Source organism: Papio anubis, chromosome 18 (genome assembly GCF_008728515.1).
Source record: "Papio anubis isolate 15944 chromosome 18, Panubis1.0, whole genome shotgun sequence".
NCBI lineage: Eukaryota > Metazoa > Chordata > Mammalia > Primates > Cercopithecidae > Papio > Papio anubis.
Genome location: NC_044993.1, coordinates 16,428,142 through 16,448,843, shown reverse-complemented (window position 1 = coordinate 16,448,843; position 20,702 = coordinate 16,428,142). Strand labels below are relative to the sequence as shown.

The 20,702-nt window shown below is 45.5% G+C and overlaps 1 protein-coding gene across 4 annotated transcripts in view; it reads left to right on the top strand.

The window, feature by feature from the left end:
- Nucleotides 1–20,702, top strand: part of HYDIN (HYDIN axonemal central pair apparatus protein) — a 415,044-nt gene that overhangs the window by 289,933 nt on the left and 104,409 nt on the right. For all 4 annotated transcript variants that reach the window (XR_004179730.1, XM_021932150.2, XM_021932149.2 and 1 more), the window contains exons 45-47: nucleotides 2,271–2,433; nucleotides 12,735–13,361; nucleotides 15,516–15,734. Coding sequence is in view for 3 of the 4 variants with exons in the window: in XM_021932150.2 (XP_021787842.2) it covers nucleotides 2,271–2,433; nucleotides 12,735–13,361; nucleotides 15,516–15,734 (1,009 nt within the window). In the remaining variant the exon portion in view is untranslated. The remainder of the gene's footprint in view (nucleotides 1–2,270; nucleotides 2,434–12,734; nucleotides 13,362–15,515; nucleotides 15,735–20,702) is intronic.

Below are 20,702 nucleotides of genomic sequence, written 5' to 3'. Positions count from 1 at the left end.
AGGGTTTCTCCCACTGTCCTTACTTCCCACTGGAGGGCATTTGAGACCAGGCTGTTAATGTCACGGGCGGCCCTGGGAGAGGGGCCACTGGCCTTTGCACTGCCCTGGGGCCCCTGCTGACCCTCCTGACCAGCGCCCCCAGGTGTGGATTATCAGCCTCTGTGCTCTCTGCCTCGGTGCTTCAGTGTCCACAGCTGGTGATCCAGGGTCCACTCTCCTGACCTGGGCATAGTGACTGCTCCCCAAATCTCAGCCCTTCCTCCCCCTGCCTGGGTCCCCTTCTTGGCCTTGGGTGGTGCCGCCCATTCCCCGAGGTCTAACTGCCATGGGAAAGATCCTCGGCCTGGGCAGATCCTCGATCCTGGGACCGTGGGCAGGCTCACAAGCCAACACCCTCAGCCACTTTCTGTACCCCTCAGCGGGAACCTCACAGAAACCACTCGATCCCCGCATGCCTCCTAGTGCCCAGGATACTTAGGACTATCTCAGAGGGACGGGGACAGTGGATCATGTGTCCTTTCTGCCCTCAGATCTTCAAAGATTGCAGGGATGGGGTGGGGGGTAGTGGTTCTATTGCCTACCTCCTCCCTAGGATTTCAGGCACTGGAGGTACAGAGCCTAGATACCCACCTACTATTTACCCACTTCTCTCCTCTCCTCCAGCTCCACACTTCTCCCACTGACCTGAAACAGCTTTTGCCCTCCCTGCCCCTACAGTACGTCCTAATCTTTTTTTTTTTTTTTTTGAGATGGACTCTCGCTCTGTCATCCAGGCTGGAGTGCCTCCATCACACCTCAAGTGGCGCAATCTCAGTTCACTGCAACCTCCACCTCCTGGGTTCAAGCAATTCTCCTGCCTCACACCACCATGCCCGGCTAATTTTGTTGTATTTTTTGTAAAGACAGGTTTTCGTCATGTTGGCCAGGCTGGTCTCAAACTCCTGGGCTCAAGTGATCTGCCTGCTTCAACCTCCCAATGTGCCGATATTACAGGCGTGAGCCACAGCGCCCAGCCGGATGTGCCCTAATCTTTCTGCAGCATGGTCCACTATAGAAATGCCCAGTCCTCCAGACTTACAGAAAGCCTTGCTTTGAGACTTTAGAAAAAACTCCTCTTTTTCACCAGGGCTGTTGCTTTCAGACATTCATCTCATGGTGGACCTGGAAAATGCAAATTTGAGTCTCAAAGTGCAGCAACAATGTGTTTGTGTCACACCACACACACACACACACACACACACACACACACACACACACACCCCACATGAAGTAAATGAGTTTGCTTCAGTGGGCAGAGAGCCATGGCAACCGGAAACAATTAGGAATTCCTGGATGAAAACAGCTGGGTTAACTATTTTCAGAAGTGCTATTCCCTCACTTGTTTGTGCTTGGTGCTTGGCTTTGGTCCACTCTCTGCTGTCAGCAGCAGGGGCAGGAGCAGCTGAATGACAGCAGAAAGAGAAAGAGGGTGGAGGAGGGGAACACGGCTTTCACACTATGCACCATGGCTTTAAGCTAGCCACCATAGACACTGCTTTGAAAATACTGTTTCGGACTGGGTGCAGTGGCTCATGCCTATAATCTCAGCACTTTGGGAGGCCAAGGTAGGAGGATCACCTGAGGTCAGGAGTTCGAGACCAGCCTGGCCAACATGGCGAAACCCCGTCTCTACTAAAAATACAAAAGTTACCTGGGCATGTTGGTACACACCTGTAATCCCAGCTACTCAGAAGGCTTAGGCAGGAGAATTGCTTGAACCCGGGAGGCAGAGGTTGCAGTGAGCTGATTGCACCACTGCACTCCAGCCTGGGTGACAGAGCAAGATTCTGTCAAAAAAAAAAAAAGTCTTAGTGTCTGAACAGCAAACATGTTCAGCTATGGGAGGCAAGCCTCATCTGCACTAATACCAGAACAATCTTTGAAAGTTGCTTTTTTTAAGTGCTAATATCGTACTTATTTTCAGCCTTTTTCTCACTGTCCTATGAGAGGAGATTGGACTCGAAATACAGATTAATGGAGAATTCCTCCTAGTTGATTTTCAGTGAATCAGAGTCTTGCTGAATGACCATTCAAACGTAGATGGGAGTCATTTTTTCTTTCTTTCCTTCTCTTCCTTTCTCCTTTCCTTCCACTTATCCAGCTTACTTTGTTCTTTCTTTTTATGCTCAAGAAAGCTCTGCCCAATGTCCCTCCCCCTGGAAGTCCCAGGCAGCAGAGGGGTGAGGCATGGGGCCCCTGAACTATTTTTTTCTCTGCCTGGTTTGATGAAGGGAGCAGGAGAGGCTGGCAAAGGAAATGCAAGAAAAGAAGCTACAGCAGGAGCTGGAGCGACAAAAGGAAGAGGATGAGCTGAAACGGAAGGTCAAAAAAGGAAAGCAGGGACCCATTAAGGAGGAGCCCCCGCCGAAGAAATCTCAAGCAGCAAACAAGCAGGTAACAACCCTCACTTGCTCCTCGCCAGGAGACCGAAGCGGAAGGCAGCCTGGTGCATTCCCCTTCCAGGAAATTAACCTGATCATGTTGGGATCATGTGGTGGGACAGAAGGCAGGAGGAAAGGGACCAGTGCTTGTTGAATGCTGATTGTATGTGAGCCTGCGTCATACATAATCGTGTCGCACTGTGAGGTTCAGAGATGGGAAGACACAGATCAAGGACCTCACCCAGTTGGGTCTGGCCACAGCCCTTGCTCCTTCCACCACCCCCTGCAGGACCCAGGATGGTGCCGAATAGGCTAATATTCAAGATGTGTTCCCAGGAAGCCCCAAAGCCAATGAGCCCATGTGTCCAATCAGGAGCATACCCTTGGCAACCGTCAAGGAAGATGCTTCGGCATGAGCTTATCCTCACAGGCAAGTGCCAGCAGTTTGTCGGCCTGCCAAGCATAGCAGTCACCTCCCTGCCCCCGTGGCACTGGAAGAGCAGAGTGGCTAAAGGAGCCCCCACAGTGGTGATCCTGGCTGAGGGCTGTGACCAGCTGGTGTGGCAGCCACGAGTCCTGAGGGTGAAGCTATAACCCGTCTCCGGACAGGGTAAAGGCTGGCCCAAGTTGGTGAGTGAAAGTGATAGTGGCTGAGCAGACATAAGGGCAGAGAAATTGGTGTGCAGGGGTCTCAACCAGGGAAAGCTCAGGAAGGAGCAGGATCTAAGCACACAGAACTAGGCACAGATTTGGGATGCCTGATACTGACCTGAAGGAAATCGATGACATCTCAGGCTGAGAACAAAAAGGGGTCCCTAAGAAAAAATTACCAGGACTGATCCCTGCCTCTCCTAGGTAATTTTGTACGTGAAGCCAGGAGGGAGAATTTGAGTACCTGTGTGTTTCAGCCATTATTTTTGCCATTAAACAAAGTCAATTTCTTATGTGGCATAAGTTCAGGATAATCTATGCAGAAGTTATCTTCCCAAGTTTGCTTTTAAAAGACAACATTTCATTCATCATTAAAAGAAAGACTATTTGCAGCACAATTAACCTCAAATTATACCCACTGACTCCATCACTGGTGTCTCCATCTGGAATCTGTTGAAACTTTTAAGTAGGAGCATTTTCCTATTTAAAAAGTAGTGGATTTTCCTATTTTACTCTCAGTTCAAGTTGCTGTCACCTTAGCACCCCTCCCCCAGCCCCTGACCCGAGACCCCACTACTGGATTCAGGGCAGGTACTTTTGCATGTGCTTTGTTGACCTTGGATGAGGTGATGAGGACCTTATCACAGCTTGTGTATCATTTGAGCTTAGCACAAAACATAATCAATCATGTTCCCTGGGGGGACTTCTTGAGACTCTTGGACTAATGTGGTTGTCTGGTCTGAAAACACTCAAGCTCAAGAAAAACTGCTGAGACTAGATGTGTTCTCAGGAAGTGAAAGAAAATTCCAGGGCGAGTGCCAAGGTGAAAGGGAAGGACTAAAGACCTTCCTGCTTCCTCATCAAAAGGATTGCTCTGTGTCTTAAACCGTCAGCACACCTCCCTGCTCTGGCTTCAGCTCTTCTCACAGCCTTTAAAGATGTTCTCAAGAATCACCCACGTTTAAAATGAAAAAAAAAAACAAAACTTCCTTCAACCCTGGTGCCCCCGACGAGCACCCCTTTTCTCTCGTTCCCTTCATACTTGTCCCCACTTGCTGGCTTTGCCTCCTCACCCCTCATTCCTGCCTCCCCCTTTCCTACCCTGATTCCTGTCTCCACCACTCCCTCGAATCCAAGGCTCCAGCCTCTCCATTTCCAGATCTAATGGGCATGGGTCAGGCCTTGACTTGCTTGATGTCCTCCTACATGAGCTTCACACTGTGGATCATACCCTCCTTGGATCGCTCTTCTTTCCTAGCATCCTGGTCCACCCTTTCTGGCTTTCCTCCTTCTCCCTGACTTCTTTCTGGACCCACCTCAACCCATCCTTAGTCACTCTGCAGGTTTCCAGCCTCAACCTTTGTCTCTTCCTGCTCGGTCTAAGGCTGACCCCCATCCCATGCGTTACTTCATGTTTACCTGATCGTACATAATGGGTTGGAGGAAGAGGAGGGGGGTAGGAAAAGCTTGCAAATTCCAAAGCAAAGTGAAGGGCATTCCAGGCAGAGGGACGGCCCAAAGAGGGAGGAGAGAAAGGCAGGAGCCACATGAAAAAGCTAAACCAATGTTTAACAACTAACAGCTACGGTGTACTGAATTCCTGCTCTGTGACACTCCCTTCTGAGAACTCTGAATAGATCCCATCACCTTCTACCTCCAGTGTCGACAACACCTGCTGAGGGAGACATGATCATCACCATCATTTTGGAGATGAGGAAGCTGGAATGCAGCACAGTTCAGCGATGCACCCAAGGTCACGTGGCCAGAAGGCAGTTGGGGCAGGCCCAATTTGTCCAACTCCAAAGCAGGCACTCTTTTCCCTGGTTCTTGCACTGCCTCCCAAGCCCTTAGTCCATCCACGGCTCCTGACACTTCTTCAGGTTGTCCCTCGGACACTGGTAACTCAACACAGCCCACACCAAGCTCATCATCTATGCTGCCTTCCTCCCGGACCTCTTCCTGGCCCTATATTCCTCCCCAACCCTTCTTCTAGCTCCCAGGCCCAATTCCCAGAGTCACCCTGACTCTGCTGCTTCTGCACCTTCAATCCCATGACCAACCAGGAGCCCTGTGAGGGAGTCCCCCTCCTAAATCGTTCCCAGACTAGGGCTCTCCTTTCTTCCCCTGTCCCCAGCTGTCTCACCCATCTTTGCTGTGGTACTGTGTAACCACATGGTAGTTCCATCGTCACACCCCCTGGTCTTCTGGTTCTGGAAACAGGATGAAGAAGGGGACACAGTTTGCAGAAACATAAAGTGTATTTTTCTGTTTTTCTTGCTTGTTGCCAAATTAGTTTAATATCCATGGAAGGAAATCATAGTGGAGAGACCAAAAGTGTCTCACTTAGAGCTGAATCTTTGCACACATCCATGCTTATTTCCTTAGGCTACATTTCTAAACATGTCATTCCGGGGTTGAAAGGTGTGTATTTTACCCCCAACCTCACAGGCTATAGGTTTTAGCATTCCTTGTAATCCTTGCTGATTAGATTCGATGGGTGAACAACTGATTATTTTTATTGCTTGGATTTGCATTTCTTGAATTGTTAGTGAGGTGAACCTTTAAAAAAAAAAAAATGCTGGTTGGTCACTGAACTCCTCTTCAGGATTTTATTTAAACATCCCAGCAAGCCCTTCTCTGGCCACTCTATTTAAAATTGAATAAGACAAAAGCAAAAACAAAACAAACAAACACCAACAAAAAAAAAAAAGCCCACTTCTTAGCCCCTTCCCTGTCTCTTAGCACTCATCACCATCTCACATACCATAGGTTTTTATGTGGTTTTGTCTGCCTACCTGCCCCTGCAAAATATAAGCCTCATGAAGGCTGAGGCTTTTGTCTGTTTTGATCACTTAATGAGTCTCCCACCTGGCGGAAAGGTGCTCAAAAATATTTGTTTTGTGTGTGGATATGTTTTTATTTATTTTTTATTTCTTTATTTTTTGAGACAGAATCTTGCTCTATCATCCAAACTGGAGTGCAGTGGCTTGATCTTGGCTCACTGCAACCTCCGCTTCCTGGGTTCAAGCGATTCTCCTGCCTCAGCCTCCCAAGTAACTGGGATTATAGGCGCCCGCCACCACTCCCGGCTAATTTTTATATTTTTAGTAGAGACAGGGTTTCGCCATGTTGGCCAGGCTGGTCTCAAACTCCTGACCTCAGGTCATCTACCCACCTCAGCCTCCCAAAGTGCTGGAATTACAGGTGTGAGCCACTGTGCCTGGCCAATCATTTTTATTTCTTTTGTGGATTGTTTTAATCTTTTTTTTTTTTTTTTTTTGATACAAGTCTCACTCTGTCACCCAGGCTGGAGTGCAGTGGCGCGATCTCAGCTCACTGCAACCTCCACCTCCTGGGTTCAAGCGCTTCTCCTGTCTCAGCTTCCTGAGTAGCTGGGATTACAGGCACCCACCACCATGTCCGGCTAATTTTTGTATTTTTAGTAGAGACAGGATTTCACAATGTTGGCCAGATTAGTCTTGAACTCCTAACCTCATGTGATCCATCCACCTTGGCCTCCCAAAGTGCTAGGATTACAGGCATGAGCCACCGCACCCGGCTTCTGCTTGGTTCTTTTTAAATTTTTCAATTTATCTGCTTGGATTTCCTTCTGCCGTACTGATCATAGTTATAACAGCTGCATATAGTTCTTGTCTGACAGTTCTTCCATCTGAGTCACCTCGGGGTTGGCATAGTTGACTGTCTTTTCCTTTGAGAATTTGTCAGAGTTTCCTGACTCTTCATATAACAAGTAATTTTGTATCACATCCTGCAATTTTTGGATGTTATGTTGCAGACTCTGTATTGTATCATAATTCTCCGAAGAATGTTGATGCTTTAGGTTTAACAGACAATTAGCTTGGTTGAATCAAGTTTTGGTCTTTTGCATCTGCAGCGGGTCAGCGACTAAGATGTCCGTTCCATTCTTTAAACCTTAATCACAAATTGTGTTCAGTTTGCCCCCCACACACATAGTTCAAGAGTCAGCCAGCCAGAGATTTAGGCTGCTGATACAGAAAATTTGGGGTTCCTCTTCTCTGGCTCTCTCTCCCTTCCGGGGTTTCCCCTTCACTCTCTGGAGGCTCTGAATGTTCCAGGACTTCTTTCTGTGGCCCCTCTAGAATGAAGATTGGTGGGCTTTTCTTTTTTTTTCTTTCTTTTTTTTTTTTTTTTTTTGACAGAGTTTTGCTTAGTCGCCTAGACTGGAATGCAATGGCGCGATCTTGGCTCACTGCAACCTCTGCCTCCCAGGTTCAAACCATTCTCCTGCCTCAGCCTCCCGAGTAGCTGGGACTACAGACGTGCACCACCATGCCCGGCTAATTTTCGTATTTTTTAGGAGAGACATAGTTTCGCTATGTTGGCCAGGATGGTGTTGAGCTCCTGACCTCAGGTGACCCTCCCACCTTGGCCTCTGAAAGTGCTGGGATGACAGGCGTGCCGGCCCGGTTGGTGGGTTTTTCCATTGTGGTGTGGCCACCAGCCACTACCACTGCCATGACTATCTTCAGTGTAAAGCCACAAAAAAAGAGGAAAAGGATTCACTTTATACAACTCTCTTATTCCAAGTTTCAACAGCCCCTTTAAAAACTGCCTAATTTGTTTTTAGTCTCTAGAGTTCTCAGGGAGTTATGTTTCTATTTTATTCAGTCTGTAGCTGTTAAGTATGGGACAATCAGTTTGCTGGTTGTTCATTCCCACGCAGGAAAACTATAAACCCCTATGCAGAGTTCTTTGCCTGCATCTCTTGGCTCACCTGTGCTGGTTCTGGTCTCTCACTGATGCCCTCCACGTGAGAGACCCCGAAAGTTCTGGCTTAGACTCGCCCAGATCCAAACCCAGCTGGAAAGGAGTGCTTCGTTAAACACCATGTTGGCCACAGTGCTGGCTTTCACTCTCACTGGAGAGCGCCATGTGCCTGTTCTGAACCAGTCCCCTTGGCCAGGGGGATGCCATTCTGTGACTGGTCAGTTCTGAATCACCTGCTTACTCCTGGAAGAAGAGGTATTGCACAGAGCAAGAATCAAGGATGGGAAAATAAAGGGATGTTGGACAAGAAAAAAAAATCACAGAACCAGCTATAATGGGAGACAGGACAGGAAGTAAGAAATATACCTGACAGTCTGGAAACTCGAAGATTAATCTGTGAAGCTATGAATTTGTCATATATCCTCTGGGCCAAAGTTTCCTTATCTCATCCCTTGATGATCTCTAAGTTCCCTTCCTGCTCCAGTCTTCTCTGTCCTCTTGAAAAGCCTGTTATCTCTTAAATTTTTGTTTCAAAAATCTAACCAAAAAAGTGCACTTCAACTACATCTGATTCTGCTTCTTGTTGTTGTTGTTTTGTTTTGTTTTTTCAGTTGGAGTTTCGCTCTTCTCACCCAGGCTGGAGTGCAGTGGCACAATCTCTGCTCACGCAACCTCTGCCTCCCCGGTTCAAGCGATTCTCCTGCCTCAGCCTCCCAAGTAGCTGGGATTACAGGCGTGTGCCACCACACTCAGCTAATTTTTGTATTTTTAGTAGAGACAAGGTTTCACCATGTTGGTCAGCCTGGTCTTGAACTCCTGACCTCAGGTGATCCACCTGCCTTGGCCTCCCAAAATGCTGGGATTACAGGCATGAGCCAACGCACCCAACCAAAATAATCCTGTTTTAAACAAATTAATGATGATTTCTCACTGTAGAAGAAGAAAGCCTTGCATTTGGCCATCGTCCTTGTTTCTCCTCTGAACTTTCCTTTGCTTCCTTCTTTCTTTTTTCTGTCCAAAATCTTCCTTTCTACCCTCCAGCTCAATCTTAAACCCAATTCCATCCCTCTCAACTTGCCTTCCTCCCTCAAATAAGCCCTTGCCAGCCATCATTTCTTACTTCAAATCTATAAAAGCAAATTTCTCCCAAATGTTATTCATTAAAAAGAAAGTTTACCTTTATGTTTATATTTTGGATCAATGGTTTCTTTTGTATTGGCTGTTGTTTACTAAAGTACAATTGAACAAAGCCTAGTGGAAATTTGATCCATGTAATCACTTGACTACATAGTGTGTTAATAGACTAGGAAGGGTCTTATTTTCTTCAGCCACCACTTTCAAGTATTTCTGTTGAAGATACAAGAGTCTTAGAATAACCTCATTTAACCACATTTACCCTCTTTTTTTTTTTTTTTTTTTTTTTAGGCAGGGTCTCACTACATCACCCAGGCTGGAGTGCTTGGCGTGGACACCACTCACTGCAGCCTTGATCTCTCCCAGGCTCAGGTGATTCTCCCACCTCAGCCTCCCGAGTAGCTGGGACTACAGGGGTGCACCACCATATCTGGCTAATTTTTTTGTAGAAATGTGATTTTGCCACGTTGCCCAAGCTGTTCTCAGACTCCTGGGCTCAAGCAATCCACCCGCCCCGGCCTCCCAAAGTGCTACCCTCTTCTAAATTATATGCTAATGTTGTTATGTATTTGAATTCTCACTATATATTTTTAATGCAGAAACATTATTGTTATTGATTAAAACAATCAATTTGCATTTATTTTTACCTAAATGCCCATTTATCAATATTTATCAATGTGCATTTCTCAGCACCCTCCTAAACAATCTTTAACTCCTTTCTACATCTCTTGTATCTGTTTTCTTTTACCTAAAGAACATTCCTGGGTGTTGTGTTTTGTTTTTTTAGGTACAGGTTCTTTGGCAACAAATTACTCAAGTTTTGCTTGTCCAAAATGTCTTTACTTCACCTTGATTTTTAAAGGGTGTTTTTTTCTAGGCAGGCCTCTAGGTTGCCAGCCATTTTTCTTCAGCACTTTGATATTATTTTTCTATCTTTGTCTTTCATGTGGCTGTTGAGATGTTGTCTATCAGCATGATTGTGCTCCTTCCGTGTTAGCCGTGATGCAGGGCAGGTGAGCCCCACAGTGGGGCTTAGCCCGGAGGGTTCTTGGCTTTGCCCAGGAAAGTATTCAAGGGCACGCTGGAGGTGGAAGAAAACAGCTTTATTGAAGAGGCAGTGTGACAGTTCTGTGACTGCTCCTGCCCAGCAGGGCTACCCTGTAGGCAAAGAGTAGCAGCTCAAGACAGTTTACAGTCATATTTATACCAACTTTTAATTGCATGCAGATGAAGGGGCAGAATATGCAGAAATTTGTAGAGAAGAGGTATTTTGGGTCATTGAGTCATGGCCATGAAAGGGGTGGTAACTCCTGAGTGTTGCCATGGCAATGATATATTGACATGGCACACTGGTGGGCGTGCCTGATTGGAAAGCTGTTTCCACCCCCACCCTGTTTTAGCGAGTCCTCAATCTGGTCCAGCGTCTGAGCCCCGCCTCCTACCTCTTTCTGACTCTAACTGCCTTTAAGATGTTTCTCTTTGTCTTTAAGGTCTCAACACCTTCAGGATGTCATGTCTTCATTCAGTAATTTACTGTGATTTGCCTAGGTGTTGTTTTCTTTGTATTTTACTACTTGGGGTTTATAGTGATTCTTGAATATGTGGGTTGGGAACCATTAGCTACTAACTCTTCCAGATTTCTTCTCCTCCATTCTTTCTCTCCTCTCCGTCTGGGATTCCGATCATAAATATACTAGGCCTTTTTGCAAACCTTTCACAGTAATACATGTCTGTTGTGCTTTTTCTGTGTTCTACATACTTTTGTGCTCTCTTTATACTGAATATTTTCTTCTGACATATTGTCTAGTTCGCTGTCTTTTTTTCAGTGAGGTCTAACCTGCTATTCAAACTTCCTTTCAGTTTTTCATTTTGTTTTTGTATTAAAAAGCCATTAATTCTTTTCTTACTGTTTCTAGTTCTCTTCAAAATTCTCACTTCTCAATCGTGTTTTAATTCCCTCAGCAGATTAATTATGTTTTAAAGTCCTTGTCTTATAGAGCCATGCATAGATCCTCAGCAGTCTGGTCTCCTGTCTGTCTTTTGCTCTTGCTTTATGGTCACATGATCTTATCTCTTTAGGTGCCAAGTATTTTTTTAAAGATAGGGGTCTTGCTTGCCCAAGCTGGTCTAGAACTGCTGGCCTCAAGCAATCCTTCCATCTCAGCCTCCCAAAGTGCTGAGATTACAGGCATGAGCCACCATGCCCAACCCAGGTTTTTATCAAGGGCCAGATACTGAACGGAAAAAACGTTCTGAGGCTCTGGAAAATGTTGTCTCCCTCCAGAGAGAATCACTGTTTGCTGCTGGCAGTCAGCTAGGCTAGGAGCACTAGAAATCTTGATTCAATCAGGATTGAGATCATTTTAAACTGAACTTCAGTCCCTGGGAGGGCAGGGCTATTTCAGGTTGACCTTTTTTTTTCTCTTTTTCCTTTTCTTTTTCCCACTGTTATTGGAAGTACAGGGGTACATGTGCAGGATGTGCAGGTTTGTTACATAGGTAAACATGTGCCACCATGGTTTGCTGCACAGATCATCTCATCACCTAGATGTTAAGCCCAGCGTTCATTAACTATTCTTCCTGATGCTCTCCCTCCTCCTGCCCCCCAACCCCTGACAGACCCCAGTGTGTATTGTCCCCCGACCCATGTGTCCATGTGTCCTCATCATTCATCTCCCACTTATAAGGGAGAACACTTATTATTTGGTTTTCTGTTCCTGCGTTAGTTTGCTGAGGATAATGGCCTTCCAGCTCCATCCATGTCTCTCTCTGCAAAGGACAGGTTGACCCTTATTCCTAAGATGGAACCTTTCAGAGACCTAACCCAAAGGCCAGGGGATTTACCAGGACCTCCTTTCCTTGGCAGGCCTGGAGTCTAATTTTTGAACCCCAGCCCCATGAGTCATGCTGGCCTGAACTTAGAGAGAAGAGCTAGACCTGGGAAGGGAGACAGTGGGCTGCACTGCAGATAGCGGTCACTAGACTGGAATGGACTTTGCATAATATCATCAAAGAGTGACCCAGAAAACGATGGCACCTACCCGAGGATTTCATCCAGGGGAGGAGAAAATCAGAGCCCACAAAGCAAGTTTAAAAGTGCAGCAAGAAAAAGAATAAAGTTGGTTTATCTATGCCCAGTGCATTAAATAAATACATATTTTAAAAGCCTGAGGTGCGGCCAGATTCTAAACCCCCATTTGTTCCCAACAATATCCATTGTATACAATATGTGTGTGGTTTTAATAACTGCAAAAGGACTGTTGTAAGCTTTTTACATGCATTCACACATTTTATCTTCAGGAGTCCTCTGGAGTAGGTATTAATATTGCTATCTCCATTATACAGATGAGGCAGAGAGAGGCCAATTCCTCTCCCAGGGTCACAGCTACCAAGCAGTGCAGCTGGGATTGGACCACTACACGCTATGGCCTATCCCAGGGCACCTGAGGCAGGTGCAGATGGCTTGCATCTGTTAGTCTTTTCCCCTTGATCCTGCAGAACAGCAGCTCTCAACCAGGAGTACACATCAAAGACACTCTGCACCTTTTCCAAAATGCACAATGCCAGGACCCAGCCAGATCTCGAACAGAGAAGGACCATGGAATGGATATTTAGATAAAAACCCCCAAGATGATTCCCAGGCACAACCTTAGCATGCAGGAGGTGCCCGGGTCCTCAGAGGCCTTCTCAAGAAACAAAATGTCTTTTTGCTCCTCCTCATGCAATTTACTACCCCATAAAAAACTGTTTGACGCATCTTTTCTGTGTCATGCCTTCTAGGTTCCTCCATTCACCAAAGTGGATGTCAAGATGGAGACAATTGAAAGGAAAATATCTGTTAGGGAACCAACAGTGTCTGAGAAGGAAGAGCTAAATAAGAAGAAAAGGAACATGGGTGATGTCAGCATGCTTGGGCTTCCTCTTGTCCAGGACCAAGAGGACAGTGAAGGGGACGTCTCAAAGGACCCCGACAAGCAACTGGCCCAGAGGTTTAAAGCCTATGAGTTGACACTGAAGGATGTCCAGAACATCCTCATGTACTGGGACCGGAAGCAAGGAGTCCAGCTGCCTCCCGCAGGGATGGAGGAAGCGGCCCATGAGCCCGACGACCAGCGCCAGGTCCCCTCGGGTGGGCGCAGGGGCCGTAAGGACCGGGAGAGGGAGCGCCTGGAGAAGGAGCGCACGGAGAAGGAGCGCCTGGAGAGGGAGAAGGCAGAGCGGGAGCGCCTGGAGAAGCTGCGAGCCCTGGAGGAGCGGAGTGACTGGGAGGGGGAAGGGGAGGAGGACCACGAAGGGAAAAAGGAGAAGGACCTGGGTGTGCCCTTCCTTAACATCCAGACACCAGACTTTGAAGGCTTGAACTGGAAGCAGGCCCTAGAGAGTGACAAGCTTCCCAAAGGAGAGCAGGTAAGGACTCTCCTCCAGGGTGGGGAGGTCACAAGTCAGGCAGCAGGCACTGTGCTAAGATCATCAGGGGTGCTTCTCCCTACCCGAAACCCATATCCCCTCAACTGCATTCATTCTGATGCCCCCTCGGAATTAAGACAATAATGACTAAAGGACCTTTCCTACTTGGCAAGAGAAAATTCGTAGGAGATGTCACACATCTAAATTAGTCCATCCAAGCTTATGGAAAGCCACCTGTAACGGTTGATTTTTAATATTAATAATATGGGTGCTACAGAGTGACAAGGCAGGTGAGGCTTTGTGGTGAAGCAGGAGACCCATCCACTCCAAAGTCTTCCCACTACCTCCCACAGTGACAGAAATTATCCTATAAGACAGCTCTTCATTCCTGTAAACAAAAGTATTGTGTATCCAAAAGCCACCTTTGCTAGCAGTTTGGAGGAGAGGCTTATTATAGCCTTTTCTCCAGGGACAGGTTTTTTCTGTAAAGGATGAGAAAGTAAGTATTTTAGGCTACAGGTGATACTGCTTCTGTCACAACTGCTCCACTCAGCCTTCAGCGGGTAAAAGTGACCACCAGCAACATGTAACTGAATGGGCATGGCCGTGTTCCAATTCAAGTTTATTTAGAAAAAGTAGCAGGCCAGATTCAGCCAGGGCACCATAGTTTGCTGCCTTCTGGTTTCATCCATGACAAACTAGATGCAGCGTTTTTTTTTTTTTTTTAGATGGAGTCTCGTTCTGTTGCCCAGGCTGGAGTGCAGTAGTGCAATCTCAGCTCACTGCAACCTCCGCTTCCCGTGTTCAAGTGATTCTCCTGCCTCAGCCTCCTAAGTAGCTGGGACGATAGGCATGCACCAGCACACTCAGCTAACTTTTTTGTATCTTTAGTAGAGACAGGGTTTCACTATGTTGGTCAGGCTGGTCTTAAACTTCTGACCTCAAATGGTCAGCCTCACCCTCCCAAAGTGCTGGGATTACAGGCGTGAGTCAACTTTTAAAAGTAGAGACTAGAGCCTGGGAGGAATATGTGGCAGGTCAGGGATGACGGGAGGATCAGAGTCATCCCTGCGATCCATGTGACTTCCATGTGCTGCGACCCACAGTAGAAGCCTTGCCGCAGTGGTCCCGGGTGGCACCAAAGGCGGGAAGGACTGCTGGGGGACATGCAACACCAGCTCTACGCCCTTACCAGTGTCACCTCAGGCCAGCCTTAGCTAAGGAATTGTGATTTTTTTTCCTCCAGAAATGGTTTTTTTTTAGAAAAGGACTATAACAAGAACATCTTGCCTTGTTTTATACTTTCCGCCTTCCAAATCATAGGTTAGACTGCCGTTTGAAGAGCTCCCTGGCTCTGGTAATTCAACAATTGCTACAAATCATTCATGCCTTTCCCCGTAGAGGTTCTGAATCCTGGGAGTTAACTCGGCTGCATATTAGTCAGGAAATGCCTTTAGCTCCTTGACACACAGGATGAGAAGCACAGGATTGCATGGAGATATTTAGTTACTTGCTGGGCCTAAGAGGCCCAGTGGTCCACAGGCTGGGCCCTCAGGTGGGCTGTAACCTTTACTGTTGTGATAATGGCTGTTAGTCTAGAGGTAACATGCTTGTTCTGAGGCAGGAAGTGGCTGTTAAATTTCCAAACCATTTGCTCTGGAAATTGCTCATTCATTATATACGAGAGCAGAATGGGAAAATGCTGGAGGAATAAATGTTTTCTCTCTCAGGTTATCTTTCACTTCTCTCTTCATTCCCATTCTCTACCCTAGTCCCAGAACCTTTGCTTTATTATTTTCTTTGCTGCATTTGACTTGCTCCCATCCCAACTTTCTTTCACCCTTGGAAGGAAGGAACATTTAACGCAAAAAGAAAAATTAACATGGAATCTGAAAATAGGTGGAACAACTCTATACTTTAGACATTAGAATGTTAAGAGCTGGCCTCTTCATATTAAACAGAGATTTATTGATTGCCTGCTATGTGCTTGGCTGTGTGCCATATCCACCTGCTAACCGTCCTAATGGAGTTTACAGTCCAGTTGCAAAGGCAGACAATTAAACAATTGCCGTAAAGTGTAACAAAGGCTATGGTAAGAGAGGAAGAGAGGCATAGGGTTTTGCACAGGAAATTCACAATGGGCCTTTCCTTTAGATCCTAGACATCTTGGGTCTGGGATCCTCCGGACCACCCATCCCGCCTCCTGCCTTATTCTCAATCGTCTCCTACCCTGTGAAGCGGCCGCCTTTGACCATGACAGACGACCTGGAGCATTTTGTGTTTGTGATCCCACCATCCGAAGAGATATCTCTGGATGAAAAAAAAGAAATGGAAATAGAATCAGACCTTTTGGCTGCCACAAACACTACAAAGGTAACACATGAGCAGTTTATTCTCCTAACCTTGGCAGGACTTCAGCGGGCAGGGAGAGAAGGTCACCCCACACCAGACCAAAAATGGAGCCTGGCATGAGGTGTTCTGTTCACTGAGTTATTTTCCCTCGACTTGTTGGGGATCCTCCCTGAAAACCTCATGTGAGTGTCCCTGAACTGCACCTTTCCTGGCTCTGACTTGTCCTGCCTCCTAAGAGGAAACTGACAGTGATTGATTCTCACCTAACAGCCTTTGCAGTCCCGTGGGAGGGTTTAGGGAACTTGTCTAGTTACTCTGCAGCACATCCACAATAAAAAAAATAAGCAAAACTAGCATTCTTAAAAAGATATCTAATCTTTTTTAAAACGTAAAAATATGTTTTGAAGCTAAGGTGATTGCACAGTGTGTAAGAATATAAGAATCAACACATACAAGTTAAGGGGACACGTGCCACTACAGAAAGGATAAATTATTAAAGAAATTAGGATAGGAAGATTGGATGTTTGGGGTAAAAGTCATTGTTTATGTCCTAGCCTGACACAATATAGTGAAATACATTCCAGCTGGATTAAAATTAAATAATCAAAATAAAATTGTGCAGAAATAGAAGAACATATATGCAATTAATAGAATAAATCACAAGAAAAATAAATTTGACCAATAATATGCAGAAAGTGTATATTTAAAATTATAGAAGGTTTTTTTATTCCCAGAGGAGAAGGGTGGCCCACAATTTGAATCTCTGCACACAGCCTTCTACAAACCATGCACATCAGCAAAGAGAGCTCGTAACTTCACCTATAAGTCCTGCTTACACGTAAACTGGGGACAGAGACTACCCCAAACCTCAGTTTACAAGTAAGTAGGAAATCAACATCTGAGATCAGTTGCATTGGTGGGCATGCCTCACCCGAGCAGAAAGTCCCTGGTGAAATTTCAAATTAAAAAGATAAAGAAGAAAAAATTGCTGTCAACCCCTTATTTTGAAAATCAGCCAGCTGGGCACTTTGGCTCATGCCTGTAATCCCCACACTTTGGGAGGCTGAGGTGGGCAGATTGCTTGAGCCCAGATGTTTGAGACCATCCTGGGAATATGGTGAAACCCCATCTCTACAAAAAATACAAAAATTAGCCAGGCATGGTGGCACGCACCTGTAGTCACAGCTACTCAGGAGGTTGAGGTGGGAGGATTGCTTGAGCCCTAGGGGAAGAGTTGTAGTGAGCCGAGATGGCACCACTGCACTCCAGCCTGGACAATAAAGTGAGATCCTGTCTCAAAAGAAAAAAGAAAGATTGAAGGAAGGGAAGAGAGAGAGGGGAAAGAAAAGAAAAGAGAAAAGAAAAAAGGAGAAAGGAAAGAAAAGAAAGAAAAGAGAAAAGAAAAGAGGGAGGGAGAGAGAAGAAGGAGAAGAGAAGAGAAGACAAGAGAAGAGAAGAGAGAAAAGAAAGGAAAAGAAAAGAGAAAAGAAAAGAAAAAGAAATGGCACTGTAAGAATGCTCAGAATAATTCCGACTATAGGGTATTTTGTAAGAACACAAATCTGGTCTCTCTAAAACGGCAATGTGATTGAGAGGAGGGCAGGAGAGTCTAGATTATAAGATACTAAAGAAACATAACAGATCATGGCGGATGGGAGGCAGGACTAGATTGCAACTCCAACTTGGATGGACAGAGCAGCGTGTCTCGCATTGTGAATTTTAGCTTCAGAACAACTGCAGGAATAAATCAAGAAACCTGAAGGGACCCGCAGACCCTCTGAAGCAAGCAGATTGCTCCTGCAGGACCCAGGAGACACCTCGAATACTGTGAGTGCCCAAACTGCAGAAGTGGGAAAGGAAGCTCCTCCACCCCTGGTTTCCCACCAGGGAAACTGAAGGTCTAGTTTACAGGAGAAGATTCCAACCTTACCTGGAGCTGAGTCAATTTAGAGAACTGAGTGAAATACAGGGTTAGAGGAAGCAGCAGGAAAGGCCCTGGGAGCTCCCTAGGTCCCCAAGCAGGCCATTCCTGTCTGGCATCACAGGGATGCTTCAGGAGGACGGCCACAGGCCCAGGGAAAATGCCACAGGGAAAAGGAAGTCTCCAGCTGAACTTTGTAACAATTTGAACTGGATAAGAAGCCTCCTGGGCAGGACTCTGGGGAGGGCACAAATCCAGCATGCAGACTCTACAGGCAGGGGAAGAACTAAAGCCATACTTGCTTTCACAGCTGGGAGGTGGGTAGCCTGGGGCAAGTTCTCAGCCCTGCTCACCCACTGCCTGGAAACAGACTCAATGCTATTATTGGTGGGGGCACGGTGGGAGTAAGACCAGCCCTTTGGATTGCATGGGAGCTGGGTGAGGCCTGTAACTGCTGGCTTTTGCCCACTTCCCTGACAACCTGCATGACTCAGCAGCAGGAGCCATAATCCTCCTAAGTACATAACTCCATTGATCTAGGAACCTCACCCCTATCCCCCACAGCAGCCGCAGCAAGACCAGCCCAAGGAGAGTCTGAGCTCAGACATGCCTAGCCCTGTCCCCAACTGATGGTCCTTCCCTACCCACCCGGGTACCTGAATACAAAGGGCATATATTCTTGGGAGTTCTAGGGCCCCACTCACCACTGGTTCCTCTCCATATTACCACAGCTAATGCTCTCTGGAAAGTGCCACCTCCTGTCAGGAGGCCAACCAGCACAGAAATAGAGCATTAAACCACCAAAGCTAAGAATCCTCACAGAGCCCATTTCACTCCCCTGCCACCTTTGCCAGAACAGGTGCTGGTGTCCATGGCTGAGAGACCCATAGATGGTTCACATCACAGGACTCTGTGCAGACAACCCCTAGCACCAGCCCAGAGCCCGGTAGACTTGCTGGGTGGCTGGACTCAGAAGAGAGATAACCATCAGTACAGCTCAGCTCTCAGGAAGCCACATCCATAGGAAAGGAGGGAGCATACTACATCAAGGGAGCACCCTGTGGGTCAAAAGAATCTGAACAACAGCCTTCAGCCATATTTCCCTCTGACAGAGCCTACCCAAATGAGAAGGAGCCAGAAAATGAACTCTGATAATATGACAAAACAAAGCCCTTTAATAGCCCCCAAAATCACAGTAACTCACTAGCAATGGATTCAAACTAAGAAGAAATCCCTGAGTTACCTGAAAAAGAATTCAGGAGATTAGTTATTAAGTCAATCAGAGAGGCACCAGAGAAAGGTGAAGCCCAGTTCAAGGAAATCCAAAAAATGATAGAAGAAGTGAAGGGAGAAATATTCAATGAAATACATAGCATAAATAAAAAACAATCAAAACTTCAGGAAATATTGGACATACTTAGAGAAATGCAAAATGCTCTGCAAAGTCTTAACAATAGAATTGAACAAGTAGAAGAAAGAAATTCAGAGCTCAAAGACAAGTTCTTCAAATTAACCCAATCCAACAAAGACTAAGAAAAAAGAATAAGAAAATATGAACAAAGCCTCCAGGAAGTCTGGGATTATGTTAAATGACCAAACCTAAGAATAATCAGTGTTCCTGAGGAAGAAGAGAAATCTAAAAGTTTGGTAAACATATTTGGGGGAATAATCGAGGAAAATTTCCCCAGCCTTGCTAGAGACCTAGACATCCAAATACAAGAAGCACAAAGAACACCTGGGAAATTCATCACAGAAAGATCATCACCTAGGCACGTTGTCATCAGGTTATTTAAAGTCAAGACGAAGGAAAGAATCTTAAGAGCTGTGAGACAAAAGCAACACGTAATTAATAAAAGAAAACCTATCAGATTAACAGCAGATTTCTCAGCAGAAACCCTACAAGCTAGAAGGGATTGGTGCCCTATCTTCAGGCTCCTCATATAGAACAACTATCAGCCAAGAATTTTGTATCTAGCAAAATGAAGCATCGTATATGAAGGAAAGAGACAGTCTTTTTCAGACAAATGCTGAGAGAATTCACCACTACCAAGCCAGCACTCTAAGAACTGCTAAAAGGAGCTCTAAATCTTGAAACAAATCCTGGAAACACATCAAAACAGAACCTCTTTAAAGCATAATTCTCACAGGACCTATAAAACAAAAATACAATTAAAAAACGAAAAAGCAAAAAACCAAGGTACACAGGCAACAAATAGCACAATTAATGGAACCTCACATCTCAATACTAACATTGGATGTAAATGCCTAAATGCTTTACTTAAAAGATACAGAACTGCAGAATGGATAAGAATTCACCAACCAACTATTTGCTGCCTTCAAGAGACTCACCTAACATATAAGGACTCACATAAACTTAAAGTAAAAGGGTGGAAAAAAGGCGTTTCATGCAAATGAACACCAAAAGAGAGCAGGAACAACTATTTTTATATCAGACAAAACAAACTTTAAAGCAACAGCAGTTTAAAAAGACAAAGGGGGCATTATATAATGGTAAAAGGCCCTGTCCAACCAGAAAAATACCACAATCCTAAACATATGTGCACCTAACACTGGAGCTCCCGTATTTATAAAACAATTACTAATAGACCTAAGAAATGAGATAGACAGTGACACAATAATAGTGGGGGAATTCAGTACTCCACTGACAGCACGAGACAGGTCATCAAGACAGAAAGTCAACAAAGAAACAATTTAAACTATACCTTGGAACAAATGGACTTAACAGATATATACAGAACATTCCATCTAACAACCACAGAATACACATGCTACTCAACAGTTCATGGAACTTTCTCCAAGATGGACCATATGATAGGCCACAAAATGAGCCTCAATAAATTTAAGAAAATTGAAATTATATCAAGCACTCTTGCAGACCACAGTGGAATAAAATTGGAAATCAACTCCAAAAGGAACCTTCAAAACCATGCAAATACATGAAAATTAAATAACCTGCTCCCAAGTGATCACTGGATCAAAAACAAAAATAAGATGGAAATTTAAAAATTCATAGAACTGAACGACAATAGTGACACAACCTATCAAAA